Source organism: Leucopleurus acutus (assembly GCF_964270905.1).
Source record: "Leucopleurus acutus genome assembly, chromosome: 7".
Taxonomy (NCBI): Eukaryota; Metazoa; Chordata; class Mammalia; order Artiodactyla; family Delphinidae; genus Leucopleurus; species Leucopleurus acutus.
Window position 1 is genome coordinate 114,145,320 of NC_139150.1, and position 14,629 is coordinate 114,159,948.

The 14,629-nt window shown below is 46.8% G+C and overlaps 1 protein-coding gene across 1 annotated transcript in view; it reads right to left on the reverse strand.

Annotated features, from left to right (window-relative positions):
- Window positions 1-14,629, reverse strand: part of PALLD (palladin, cytoskeletal associated protein) — a gene marked incomplete at its 5' end in the record, with an annotated part of 393,811 nt that overhangs the window by 184,696 nt on the left and 194,486 nt on the right. The window contains one exon of the mRNA XM_082843562.1: window positions 12,891-13,230. Within this exon, the coding sequence (XP_082699688.1) occupies window positions 12,891-13,230 (340 nt within the window). The remainder of the gene's footprint in view (window positions 1-12,890; window positions 13,231-14,629) is intronic.

Here is a 14,629-nt window from a genome sequence, read left to right on the forward strand (position 1 = left end):
TAAACGAGCAGACTGCTTCCTAGCACAAGACATGCTCACACCACAAGAAACCATCAACAAAACGAAAAGGCAACCCACCAAATCGGAGAAAATGTTTGCAGATGATATGACCAATAAAGGGTTAATACCCCAAATATACAAAGAGCTCACACGACTCAACAGTGAAAAAGCAAACAACCCGATTAAAAATGGGCACAGAGGACCCGAAGAGACATTTTTCCAAGGACGACATACAGAGGGACGACAGGCACATGAAAAGATGCTCAACGTCGCTAATTATCAGACAAATGCAAATCAAAACCACGAGGTATCACCTCACACCTGTCAGGATGGCCATCATCAAAATAACAAATAACAAGCGTCGGCAAGGATGTGTAGAAAAGGGAGCCCTCGTGCACTGTTGGCGGGAATGTAAACCAGCACAGCCTCAATGGAAAACAATATGGAGGGTCCTCAAAACTCAGAAACAGAACTGCCATATGGTCCAGTGATTACACTTCTGGGTATTTATCTTCAGGCAATGAAATCACTATTTTGAAGAGATATCTGCACCCCCATGTTTGTTGCAGCATTATTTATAGTAGCCAAGGCACGGACGCAACCTAAGTGTCCACTGACGGATGAACGGACACAGAAATAAAGATGTTCCCTCTCTCTCCCTCTCCCTCCTCCCATACCTTCCACACACACACAGGAATACTATTCAGCCATAAAAAGAAGGCAACCCTGCTATTTTCGACAACATGGATGGACCTTGACCGCATTATGCTACACGACAGACCGAGAAAGACAAATACTGTACGATCTCATTTTTATGTGGAATCTTAAAAAAAAAAAAAAGAAAAGAAAAGCCCCAAAACAAAAAACTGAACTCATATACACAGAGAGGGGATGGTGTGGTAAGTGACATGGGTGGAGGGCCTCAAAAGGTACAAACTTCCAGTTATAAGATAACTTAAGTCCTGGGATGTAATGCACCGCATGGTGACTACAGATAGCAACACTGTGTTGTATATTTCAAAGCTGCTAAGAGAGTAGATTTTTCATGTTCTCATCACAAGGAAAAAAGCTTGGACCTCTGTGAGGTGATGGGTATTAAACAGACGTAGTGTGGTGACCATTCCACAATATACACATGTATCAGAAACACGCTGCACACCTTAAATCAATATGGTGTTATATGTCAATTATAGCTCAAGAAAAAAATTTAATAAAAAAGACCCAAAAAGTTGATGTTTATAAATTTCATGTGAAAATAGATCGTGGAGGAAATTTGACACCAGGGGGAAAATGACTCACAGATCTGGAAATAAATCCAGAAAAAATGACAGATCGCTCATAACCAAGTGGGATGCAGTCAGCTAGAGGGACTTGGTTATTTTCTCATATCACCCTAAATTAGTTTGTTCTAGACTCCGTGGAGGGTACACTGCAGACTGATAAGGACTTGGGAGGAAGAGAGGAATTCAAAACTTTAATTTATCCCTTTATAGATACTCACCGTGTCAGGGCAACTTCTAGTCACTTTTCAGAGGTCAAACTCTTAAGAAATCAGCTATCCAACTCAGGCCAGCCCCCCACCCAAACCCCCGACACAGACCTGGCCTTGCAGGACCGCCTCCCCAAACACCCCCCATTGGGAGCCGTCTTTGATGCCTCCTGTCTGCCTGGACCCCGCGTAGCCCCTTCATTCCACTCCAATCCAGGTCTATATGTTTGGGGCCTGAGCTGGGTCCAGGAGTAAGTCTGCGTCATCGCCTGCCTGCATCCATCCCCACAAGATGGTCAGGTATGAGAAGACAGCAGAGGAGGTGCAGCCTGAGATGCAGAGCAAAGGTAGGACCGGCCAGGTGGGCCCCAGGCTCTAGAATCTGTTTCCATGGTGGCTTCCCTTGTCCTGACTGAAAGGACCCAGAACAGAGACAGCATTGAAGAGATGAACCTTCCTCATTCCATTCCAATTGTTGTTGGAATTCCAGTTTACTGAGATTGCTTCCTACTGGCACCAAGAGTGCAAAACAGAACTTTGTTGTATAAAAGCAGCCTTTGGCCCTTTGTTATGTGCAAAATAACGACATGTGCATTTCCCTGCAGGTGACACCACGGAGAACACGGGAGCAGAGGTCCTCGGCAGACATCAAATTCTCAAGTAATGGACACTCAGGGGACATCTGACTGCTTTTAGAAACCTCCCTCTGCCATTTCTTGATGAAAATTAAAAATTCTTTATTATCTTTCTCTCCACTAAGGCAGCTGTTCAGTATCAGACTGTTAGAGTAATGACAAGACCAAACATAATTCTGCTATTTTAAGATAGAATAATTAGAACACACATGAAGTGAAACTCCTGCTGTTATCCTAGAAGGTCCCATCGTGAAACCCTCTCCTCTGTGAGAATGCTTTGTGAATAAAAATAAATGTGAACATTTCACATCTGATTTAGAGGACGCCCTTTGAAGAAAACAACTGCTACGAAGGAGAGGAGGATACCAGACAGGAAACACGATCACCCAGAGCGAGGCTTCACCCCCGTGACCAAAACGACTTGCGAGTCCAAGCTACAAACTCCATCTTAGAAACTACAGAAGACATTTTTACTTTGCAATGCACTGTACTCAGGCCATATTTCATAGCTTTTTTTTTCTTCCCTACAAACAGTACTACATATAATGATACATCCCTGAGACCAGATGGCACAGGAACTATTTTCCAACAAAGAAAGAAACAAGGACGAGAAAATATTTGTGGTCTTTCCAGAAACCTTTCGAAACCTTCCCACTTAATGGCAATTGCTAGGAAAGCAGAAAGTTTGAAATGATAGCCGAGCCATATAATTACCCATATTTGACCGATGTATAAACTCGTCTGAGAAAAAGACGACCAGAGAGCTGGACCTACGCTCCTTGTGGTCCCTGACGTGCATAGTGAAGTAAAAATATTTGGATAGTATGTCAGTGATTCCACGGTTTTACTAGCTTTGTATCAGGAGGCTCACAGCTGGAGCCCCTCAAAGGCCGCCTACAGAGGATACACCCGCCACTCCATGGACATAAAAATCCAGATCCGCAGGACACTGTGAAACAGAGCCAGGCACAGAGCAAGCACGCCCCAGGGTTTCTGAGTCGCGCTGGGGCAGAGAAGTGAGCTCTAGCAAACACTGCGAACGGAGACAGCGACCCCAACTAAAGGTTCTTATTTACTAAGGCATTTCCCCGGAACTTCAGGAAAAACCCTGACAATCACTGTGTATCCTAACAGCCTTGACAGAAGGAGGTGCCCATACTGTCCCGGTGGAAACCTCTGCATCCAGGGGTCAGAAGACATGAACTTCGTACAGCAAAGCTGGAGGTTCTGATTGCAATTAATTTATAGTTTCCTTTTGAATAACGGAGCAAATTTGTGTGTGAATTTATGCGTGATTATCCAGCCAATGTGCTTCATGAAAATCTACATATCTTATCCAATTTGTTTAATATGTACCTTATTCTCAAAACCAAATGAAAGAACATCTAATTCCTTTTGAGTCATGGAGCAAATCTGTGTCTCAATTTATGCGTGATTATCCAGCCAACATGTTTCATGGAAATCTATGTTATCCGATTCGTTTAATATGTACCTTATCCTTAAAACCAAATGAAAGAATATCTAGTTCCCCGCCACATATGGAAAAGGTTTTCAAAAACCAACACTGATTCCAGTGCTCTCCACAAGGTTTGTGTAATCATAACTTTAGTCGAGTAAGGAAACAGTCATTCTTAGGTTTGTTGAGAAAATGAACAGCCTGCTTTTACACATGTAAGAGGAACCAACTCAGATAAAGCTCCCTGGGACTAATGTTTTCACCATTAGGTGATGGCTTCATTTGAATGAAAGACTTACACATTCACAGAGGAAAAGAAATCAATGGTAAAAAAAAAAAAAAAAAAATGGGCAAGCTATGTACTTCAGCGTGCGGCAGACAAATAAATTCTCTCGTAGTGAAAGCTGCAGACACAAACCAAAACCCAATATATATGGATTACAGACTCATGAGCCTTAGCTCAACTGTTCTCAAACGACTGTTTTCAAATATCAAAATCTGGGAAAGAGGCTTGTTCAGTAAAAACCCAGCTCAAGGTCCTCCTTGGATAGAAGAGGTTAGTAACTACAGAACGGATCACAGTGCTACAGTGGAAACGAAGTGAGCAGGGACGAACCAAGAAGTACGAACCACACCAGAAAGGGCTCCTTCCACTTCTAACTACACAGGCCCTGGGTTGCTCTTTGTGAAACACCAGCAGGTGATCCCAAGGGCGCTGTGACGTCCTTGCCCTCCCACCCGCCTCCTCTGATGCAAACCCGGCCCTCGACTCTCCTCGCGGCCTTCCTTCTCCTCTTGCCCCCAGATCCCTCTTCTATGGGATTATCTATGGGATTCTTTGTTTCTACCCAACATCCCACCTCCTCGGTGTCATCGGAAACGCTTCTGCGTTGACTGGAAGCTGGATTTCCTTGAGGACGTTACTAACCTCATCGTGGTCTCCTCTGAGCAAGGAGAGTCCTGCACGGTCCCGGATCCCCAGTGCACTCCTAGCACAGCTCCGCCATCACCCCTGGGCAGCTGCCTCTCCTTCCGTCTCTGTGCTCCTGCGTCGCACTCCCTCTCCCCTGCCTGTCACCAACGACCTTGGCCACGTCCTTACTTTGCTGATGGCTTCACTACTTCGTAGCAAGTGGTTTCCTGCCACCCCCTTTGGCCATCGTCCACATAAATGCCCCTTCTAAAGTGTCCACTTCATCGCTCCCTGACCACTTCCTCCACTCCTGTGACCTTGACCTCTACTACCACTGGCCACTCAAACAGACACCACTGGAATTCCTCTACCGCGTGGAAGTTCCTTCTTTCTTAAGGGTTTGAACGTTCAGAGTCTTCTCTGTGGTCACGACTTCCGTTCCCTTTTCCTGTTTTCCCATCTCACCCTCCGAGTCATTTTCATTCTTGGTGTAACTCCCATTTTCTTGAGTTCGATCTCTTTTCCCTTTAAGCCCTGATCCGCCTTAACCTGCTTCCCTTTCTGACCCCACAAGGACACAGCTGGTGGTGCTGCCGTGTGGGGATGCATTGCTCCCACCACCTTCAGAGGGCTGATGATGGCTGAAACCAAGTCCTGAGACCACAGTCACTGAATCCAACGTGGATCAGTCTCTAACTTCAAACGGGTTCTCACTATTTCTACAAAACACACAGCACCGGTCCTGGAATTCCTTATCCTTTCTCATTGCTGTCTTCAGCCTTTTTCTCTCTTCATCTCCCACTAACCACAACTCCACTCCCGCTTTCGGCAGGTATTTTACTGAGAATATTGTTATTTGACGTGGAACCTCAATTTTCCTTCTCGTATCTTTTCTCGCTCACTGTTGCTTCTGAGGAGAAAGTCTCATCCTACTTTCTGTGCAAGGCCTTGTAGGGATTATCCGCTAAACACTGGTCTTTAAAATATTTGGCTTATTTTTGGCCTTAAAATGAAAAGTTATCTTACTCCTGTTACTTTTGTTTTTTAATTAATTTTTATTACTCCTGTTACTTTTATCCCAACACCTGAGATGCACAACTGGAGAAAGGGGTTGGGTTTGGGGGAGCACAGCCAGTGTATGAGGGGCAGCACCACTCTGGAATATGGGGCGTTTTCTGGGGAGGGTCTTCCAGGATGGGTTGTCAAAGCCCAGATGGAATCCCAAAGCCCCTGACATCTAGGAGGAGAGGGGGGGTCCAGGCGGGGGGGGGGGGGGCAAGAGCTCGCAGGGCCAGAACCTTCTGCATCCAGCTGTGCTCAGTATGGTGGTCGCTGGCCTGAGGCTGAATGGAGAAGGACGGATGGGAGAGACAGGGTGCCAAGGGCTTATTGCTTTTAAAATAACACTTTGTAGCCATAAAAGAACGCTTACTGTTGAAAATTCAGTTGGAAAATCAAGTCAACGGGAAAACACAGTCTGCTCAATAGTGCACCACGCAGAGAGCTGTAACGTTTGGTGCATTTCCTTCTAATACGTAACACACATTTTATTTTATTATTTTTGGCCGTGTGGCTTGTGGGATCTTAGTGCCCCGACCAGGGAATGAACCCGAGCCCACGGCAGTGCAAGCACCGAGTGTTCTAACCACTGGACCACCAGGGAATTCCCACATAATACGTATACTAGTTGGTTGAAATAGTTTATCTTTTTCCGTAAAATTAGTCTTCAGCTCCACATATCATTTTGCTTCCAGTATTTTTTGCTTAACGCTCTGTTGCTAATATTTGGACAGCAGACTTACAGCACGATCTCTGGGCATGTAGTTCATACGTGGCTCCCCCTTTAAAAAATAAAAGATCTCTACCCAGCAGGGACTACATTTTTCAACTTACTCTGTAATCACCAAAGGGGCCCTCATATGCGCGTAGGCCAGATGAGATGGACACACTGAAGAGAGATTGCATCATCATCTACTCTTTCAGGAAAGCACCCAATATTTGAGATGACTATCTGGTACTTCCTCTGGATGGTTGAGAACTACTTCAAAACTATGTAGATTATCTGTAAATATTTTCAACTGTATTTTAGACACCAGATAAGGCTACCGGCCATAAAAAGGACTCAAGCTTCTTCAGGAAATGTAATTAAAACTTTACACTCACCAAGCGACTAGCACAGCAGAGCACTCATATCCTAACATCCAAGAATGTGACTCTGTGTCAGAGCCAATATTGAGGTGAAAAAACCATGAGGAAGGAAGGATACATCGAGATGTTATTCCTTCCTGAAAAGCTTTAAGCTTCAGGAAGTTCCTTGATTGGACTTTGCATTCCTGGGAGGGGCTGCCTCAAAGTGATTCAACATCAACACTGTTCCTGCAAAGCCATCATCATATTATATCATGAGGAGTCCACACCCGCACGGCCAGGGGCTTCAGAATTAGGACCACGGTCCCATAAACACATGGATGAGTGTGTGCCTGTGATTTTATAATAACAAACTGAAGAAACTTCTTGCTGCCCTATTTTTTTGTCCTAATATTACTTTGAAAACCCTTCTGGTTCTATACTTTGCACTTCCACTGTCACTAAATTGCTTCGTTATTTGACTAGACTCAGCAGACAAGGAAAATCATTCAACCAGAAATGGAAGCTGGTGACTATTCGGTTTTCGGAATCAGAAGCAGAGGGGCTTATCTTCCAAACATCAAACTGGGAAGAGAAGGCATTTTGGATTGCGCGGAAGCTAACCTAGGGACTGGTCATTCTACACATCTGCGTGACGCTGACAGACGTGCAGAATTGTGTGTGTTCCTGCCAGTGTGATCTGAGCAGTACTCGGTCATGAATTACTCAAAGGTAACACTGCTGTCTTCTTCCTCTTTGTGCCTTGGGTGCCAGCATCGCCCAACACTGCGCACTCATCAGGAGGCAGGGAATGACACGTGAGCTAGATTCTCAGGACATTTCTGTACATTTTAGGAACTCCTGGGACTTCCCTGGTGGTCCAGTGGCTAAGACTCCATGCTCCCAACGCAGTGGGCCCGGGTTCTATCCCTGGTCCGGGGACTAGATCCCGCATGCCACAACTAAAAGACCCCGCATGCTGCAACTAAAGATCCCGCGAGCTGCAACGAAGACCCGGCGCAGCCAAATGAATAAATAACTTTTTTTTTTTTATTTTATAAGAATGACCTCTTCACAACTGCTGGGAGAGGTCATCTCTTTGACCTTTGGTTCTTATTTTGACCTCAATTGTTTTGCTTATCGTCTCTTTGTTTTGTGTGTATGTTTAGACCTAGCAGGTAAGCCTCCACCTTGGATAGAACCTAAGAGACCATTGGTATTCGAACGTCAAACAGTCACAGAGTGAGACCTTGAACCCCAACCAGCAGAGGTTCAAAGACGGAAAACGTCCAACTTTCCCAGTTGCATTGACCGAGCCACACCCGGGCTTGGGCCGCGTCCAACATCAACAGGACGTGCGGAGCAGCCCAGAAGCCCTCAGCCCGTCACCCAGCGTCTGCATCGGACGGGGTGCTGACATGTCAAGCCCACATACCTTGAACAGCAGTTTGCTTGTCCTCCAGCCAGTGGGGGGTGGACAGGAGAGTGACGGGTCCCTCGTTTTCCCAAACGTCTCATTTGTGTCTACAACGTTTTAAAGTCAGACTTTCATAAAAGGAGAACACGGGAGAAATGAGAAAGGAATTGAAAAGGCTCCCAAATTAAGTACCCTGGACATCCTTTTCTAATGTGATTCTAGCCAATGGGATTCTTATTTAATCCTTCATCCTCATTCAGCTTATAGGATAAGGGTGTCAGCTGGGAGGTACTGTCAAGTGGGAAACGTCTGGGATGGGTGGGGTTGGAAAGTAGAAATCCCACAGTACATGTGGGTCAAAGTTAAGCACAATGAACGGGTTGCTCTAAACGTGGGAGGCCTTTCTCTTCCTCTTTATGGGTCTGTTCTTGCTTCATTCATTCAGATCTTTCGAGCGTTCACTGTTTGCCAGGCCGCAGGACCCGGCGAAAGAGCAGTGAAGAGACAGTCAAGGTCTTCCGCTCTAACAGTGGGGGAAAGCAACGCCCAAAGCAACATGCAAGTAAATAAGCCACTGTGAGAAATAATTCCGTGTTGTGCAGACAGCAGAGGGTGTGGTTTACGGGGCACGGCTGGGGGCCGCTCTGGACTGGGGGCCCTGGGGGACGTGGCAAGTGGGAAGACCAGCCGCCCTCAGCAGCGGGCAGGACATGCCGGGGAGCGAACAGTCCAGGCAAGGGAACCCCTGTGCCCCTCTTAGTGTCCAGGAGCGCGGAGGGGACCACAGGGAGGTCCCAGAGACAGCAAGCCCGGCCCAGCTGAGCCCCTGATGCGAGAGCGGTGCAGGCTGCCCCCTCCTCTCCTGTCTCTCTCCAGCACCCTCCCCCTCCTCCTCCTACTCTCACAGGGCTCTCGGCCGCTCATCATCACGCACATGTCAGGGCAGAACTGCACGAGGTGACACGTAAAACCCGACACCTAAGCAGCAGTGAGTTTACAGGACCTGCCCCTGTCCTCGAGACAAGCACTGCTGGAATAACCAGCTCTCTCAGGGTGGGAGCAAGAGAAAAGAGGAAGAGAGATGCAAAGGTCTGAGACGTGGCCGCTTGGAGAAGCCTGATTCAGCCTGCAGTCACTGCACCATTTTCAGTTGGGAACTCCTGACACCATGTTCTCTTTAGCGGCCGAGGGAAGAGAGAGCAGGGAGGACAGGCACAAAGGGAGAGGCACCCACACCTCGTTGGGCTGGTGACGGAGCAGGTGACCACGCTGTGAGCGCTTCAGGATCATTCTCCCACCCCAGGGCCTGGGCTTTGAGGGCTGGGCCATGTGCCTGGCACCGTTTCAGCCGCTGAGCTGTCCTGGGTCCAGTGCAGGGACTTACCCACGGCCTCCCCTCTAGCCAGCCCCTCCTGGGTGCCTCATCTTGCTTCTTCCACAAGACGGAGGACGAATATCAAAGAAGAAAGAAATGGGGTTTGAAAACAGCATATGGGTCTTTCCATACTGCTTGGCCTAACTGGAGAGACGAGCTTAGTGGGAGAACAGGACCTGTAAGGCACCTGCTCAATCTGGCTCCAAAGTCTCCCTCCAGGGTTTAATCCTGGAGACCCTGCACACCCATGTCCTCCAAGGACTATGTTTTGGCAAGAAAAAAAGATTCTTGGGACTTGATTTCCTATTAACAGACAGAGTCGTGTATTTATGTTGAATCTTCGGGCATCATCTGTAGAGAGTGGGCAGCAACAGACTTACTTGGTGTGCCCTGAACAAGGACAATAATATAAAAAACAGTTCACAAAAGCTAGGCGTATGTTCCTTCCTTCCCCTTTTTCTCTGATAAGAGCTATGATGTCAGCAGCACGGGGCTTCTCTTCTTTGCACTGCGGTGGACGGTGCTGAGTGTCCGACACCGAGTCACACCAACAACTCTCACAGGTGAATTCCTTCCTGGGGGGAGTCTAAGTGCTCCTCTGGCCCACGGTGCGTTGTGTCTGGCACCTGGAACTCACTGAATGGCCCACATCCAATCATGTGCAACTCACACCCGAGGGGTGGTGTCTGAGCCAAAGACACTGAGAGATGCAGAAACGGGAGTGGACGTGGATCCCACGACCATGGGCCAGGAGCACAGATACAGCTGGAGGCTGGAAGGGCGGCAAGACCCCTGGTGAGGATTTCTGTTGGAGGACCTTGCTGCAGAAGGGAATTCAGGACGTTTCTACCATTTTGTTTCAGTCTGATTTTTTTCCCCTTTCCATAATAAGTAGTGAGCTATTTGAGAGAAAAGAGTGCAAAGAGATTTTCCTTCTGACAATGATAATTTTTCAGGACTCTGACAAATCAAACACCCTTTTCAGGTTCATCTATTAAGAGGACATATTTAAATTCCTATTATTTGTCCCCTCCTAATTGTTTCCTATTTGCTTACAAATGATTCAGATGAATGAAATGCCATAAAACTCCCCCAAATATAAGCCTCTCCTTTTTTTATGAAGAGTAGTAAAATCATGGGCCAATGAGAACAGATTCGAGTGCACCAGTTTTCCCACTGCCAACCACAAGACTCAAAATTTCCTTCTTTCCCAATGTATGAAGGGAAGTAGACATGAACAGGAATTTTACTTGGCAGTGACATTAATCATCAATTCCTTGGATGTCATTCTACGTGATTTGCAGATGTCATTCGATGGCATTCCTACCAATGGATACAACTCCTGAAACAATGAGCAAACATTTTCTGAAAAGACCATGATAACAGAGAAAGGGTGGAAGACCTCGTACCAAACCATGACGCTGGTTACCTCAAGTACTTCTGTTTTGTTTGAATTGTCACCTGGAGCACGCACTTACTTTGTAATTAAAACAAAATCCAAAAAAGGATTGCAATTCATAAGAAAATTTTAAAATTGATACATATATTTGAAAGTGTCAATCACATATTATTTCCTACCTCGTAACTGGCAGGTAATTATACAATATGAAAATCATGAAGTGATGCTCTAAGGATATATTTAAACACAAAAAGATGTGAAAAAAAGGAAAGCAGCAGGAAAACCTGCTACTAGCAATGTTATTTCTAAGCTACCAGGTTTCCCTAAATTTCCGCATGAAGGGAACTTAAACACTGAAATCCATTTTCCCTGTATTTTACTTTACACTGAAAACCTGACTAAGAAGCAGATCATGACGCCACTCTTCAAACCTGTAGCTCCACAGCCTCTTAATAACCACCCGAGTGTTCTGTCTGCCTTTTACAGACAGCGCCCCACCCTCCCAGAGACACTAACCGCACCTAAAGTCCAGCTCAAAGCTGAAGAGCTGTTCAAACTCCTGAGATAAGGAGGGCGGCAAAGGCATGTTAACAGCCCCTCCCGTTTGCTCTCCTGTGATTTATACTCACTTTCTGAGCTATTAGGGCAGACGCACTTCACTGAGAGCCCAGCCGGGGCCCAGTCAGTGGACACCCCGCCCGTTCTCCCTCAGGAAGGCAGGTCCCTTATTTCATTAAAAGCACTGCAAATACATATTCAAGATGCAAAGATAAAGGTAGTCAGCAGAGGCGGTTCATTGAGTGGGTTGGAGCTACGAGAGTGTAAATCTCTTTTAAGGCTGCCACTTCTGAGCTCCTGCGACCTGCCCGGCATCTCAGCCCGCCTGGAGTCTAGGTATGGAACATTCGCTACCGTACACAGACCTAGCAGCCCTGCTGCCTACAAAATGCGGGGTAGTAAAAGAGAGATTTCTGAAACTGCAACACAAGATCGTCAAGGAGTTTACTTTGATAAAATTGCCCGCCCATTTGTTAACTTAAGCCATCTGTCTGGATGATTTGTTACTTGATTAGTCTAATAATGCTCATAAAATCGCCTAACAATAAAGTGATGTACGGATATAAGATATTATTCTCATTTGAATACTGACCTATTCTCACCAATGAGCTGATGGAACAGAGAATAAAGCAGGCTGTTCAGTACCAGGGAAGCAAAGAGTAACTCCTATCCTGAAGCCATCCTTCCTGCCCCAAATCACAAAGCTCAGACATCACGGGGAAAACGCAGGGCGCTTTCCCAGATCCTGGAGAATTCATTCTCAAGGAAATGTGGCCACGTAGACTATGTACACATTTGATGTGACGCGGATGTTTCCACCGACCTCCATCAGGGCAGTGACTCGAGGTCTGTTCTGTTAACTGATTCCTCCTCTCTGACACTGTGACAGCTCCGATCATCACCACCCTCCCCAGTGGTGCCAATGGAAACAGCGCACGCAAGGTTTATCATCCTAACAAGATAATGGAAACCAAATACGAAGGTGGTATCCGCGGAAACATGCCTTCTGTGGGTCCCAAAGCCCAGTGGGTCGGGCTGGGAAGGGCGCTCTGCACTCATTCCTTCCCCAGGGTCTGCACCTGCAATCTCCATCCTCAGCTTTCAGGCTTCCCGTGCTTATCTGTATCGGATTTGCTTACTGATTCTTAAATGCGAAACATTTGGAAATGCTTTTAATAGAGAACTCAACGTACTCCCTTCCCATCTCCTCTGGGGAGGGCTACACCCTTGCATACGTCGGAAGGCTGCACCAGGCACAGATACTTTCACAGCTGAAACCATTTACAGTTTTTAGCAAAAGGCAGATTTGACCAAGCTTCTCATTTACCTTCTTTACTTTGGGGTATCATTTATATTTCTGAAGGACCCCACTTGGTAGCAAGGTCACACCAGCCCAGGACAACTCGCCTGCAGGAGGGACCACTTGCCCTGTGGTGGAGCCCAGGCAAAACGGTTTCCCTGGCAACAGAGGCAATTCAGCGCAAGTACCACAGTGTGATCAAGCCGTACGGGAGTACTCACAGTTTCGGTTTGGCAAGCAGAGGGGGAGGCTCCTTTGTGGGTGACAGCAGGACGGCTGCGCTGGGAAGAGCTTTGCTGCCATCAGCTCTGCCGTTCATCAGTCCATTCACTCCGTGGCCCGGGGGGATGCCGTTGGTTTCCCTCTCCGCGGCGGAATTGAACTGAAGGGCCGTCGGGCTCAGCCCGAACACAGGGCCGGTCACGTGCTGGATCTCAGCTGGTTTCTGTGAAGCCAACTCGAAAGAGCCGGTGTCCCAGATTGGAGGGGGCAGCGGGGAGGGCTGGAAGCGGCCACTGCTGGCCTCTCCGGCTGAGTCGTAGCTGCAGGCGTCCATGTTGGCTGAGGGAGGGGACAGGGGGAAGACACCGTGATATGCTTAGGATCCACAGACCCTTCCCACCGCCACAGACAGCCTGGGAGCCCAGGGTCCTGTTAGCTGTTGATGGGGCAAGGCCGAGGGGGGGCCTGGGTCTCCCAGGCTTGATTTCACTGCACCTGTTTCATTTCCTGAATGGCCCACCAGCTGGGAGACCAGCTACCAATTCATTAACAAATTTCAAACAAGAGCTAAAGATAGAACTTGGTTAAAACACACACACACAACACAAACAGCATCAAAAAAAACAAATGACAACACAAACAGTATCAACTAATGATGCTTTGTCTTCTTGCATTTCAGCCCATGGATCCAACGGAACATCCTGCCTGAGCTTTGCTGACATTAGTGCAGGCTACAAAGGTTTTCGGTGCTGGGCAATGGGTATTCACTCATTCACTCATTCATTCATCCATCATAAAGCCAAGTGAAGCTCTGAGTGTAAGGGAAATGTCTTACAATCTCACGGACAATTTTTTCCGGTTCACATGACTGACACCAGCTGTAACTTGATACAAAAGAAAGTTTTGCTTGTTACTGTCAATGGCCTGAACGCATCTTAAGAGTATCTTTGTATTCCTTGCCTTGCGTAGAGTCCAGCAGAGCTCCAAAAAATGCATACTGAGGTGAACATATAGCTCAAAAATAGCTCTTATGTTTGGTCTAGAGCAGATTTATCCCTGAGGAAAATGGGAAATACTGCATGTTAATTTCTGCCACGCGGACGAGGAGCCTGGAGTTTTGGCCGCGTGGTTAGAGCACTGCACTCTTGCTGTGGCCATTTGCTGGGACTGTCTTCAACTCAAAATCAAAATACTGGGATCCTCCCTGGAGCTCTGTTCGTGACCCCGGAGTTTCCTGTTAACACTTAGAGCCCTCATTCCTATCCACTGGTGTCCCGTTAAGGTGAACTTTACGTTTCTTCTCTTAATGAAGATGAAAAAGCACTAATTCCCCACTACAGCCCTAAACTGGTTTTTTCTGTGTCTCTGCCGCCCCCTAGCACGAGTTCTCCCTGTTCTAGAGAAATCTAGGTGCCATTCGGCTGTGTCTTCACTGCCTCCTAACCATGGTGCCCCGTACTGGGCTTGGCCAAAGAGGTATTTTTAGAACCACTGTAAAATAAACAACAGAAATAAGGCCGTAAAGACCAGGTAAAGCTAATTAATAATAGTAGAAAACAGTTAACTAAAAGTCAAAGAAATAAAGGAAAAGAACTGTTTCAGGTTGCTTTCCCTAGCACTAAGTTTCTGAGTTTAAAAAAGTGCCCAGATATTTCTGAATGTTGGTTTTAATAATAAAATACATTCCTTTGGTTTTTCATAGGCGTCCAGTCTCAATGAAATCTGGTTTCTAAGATCT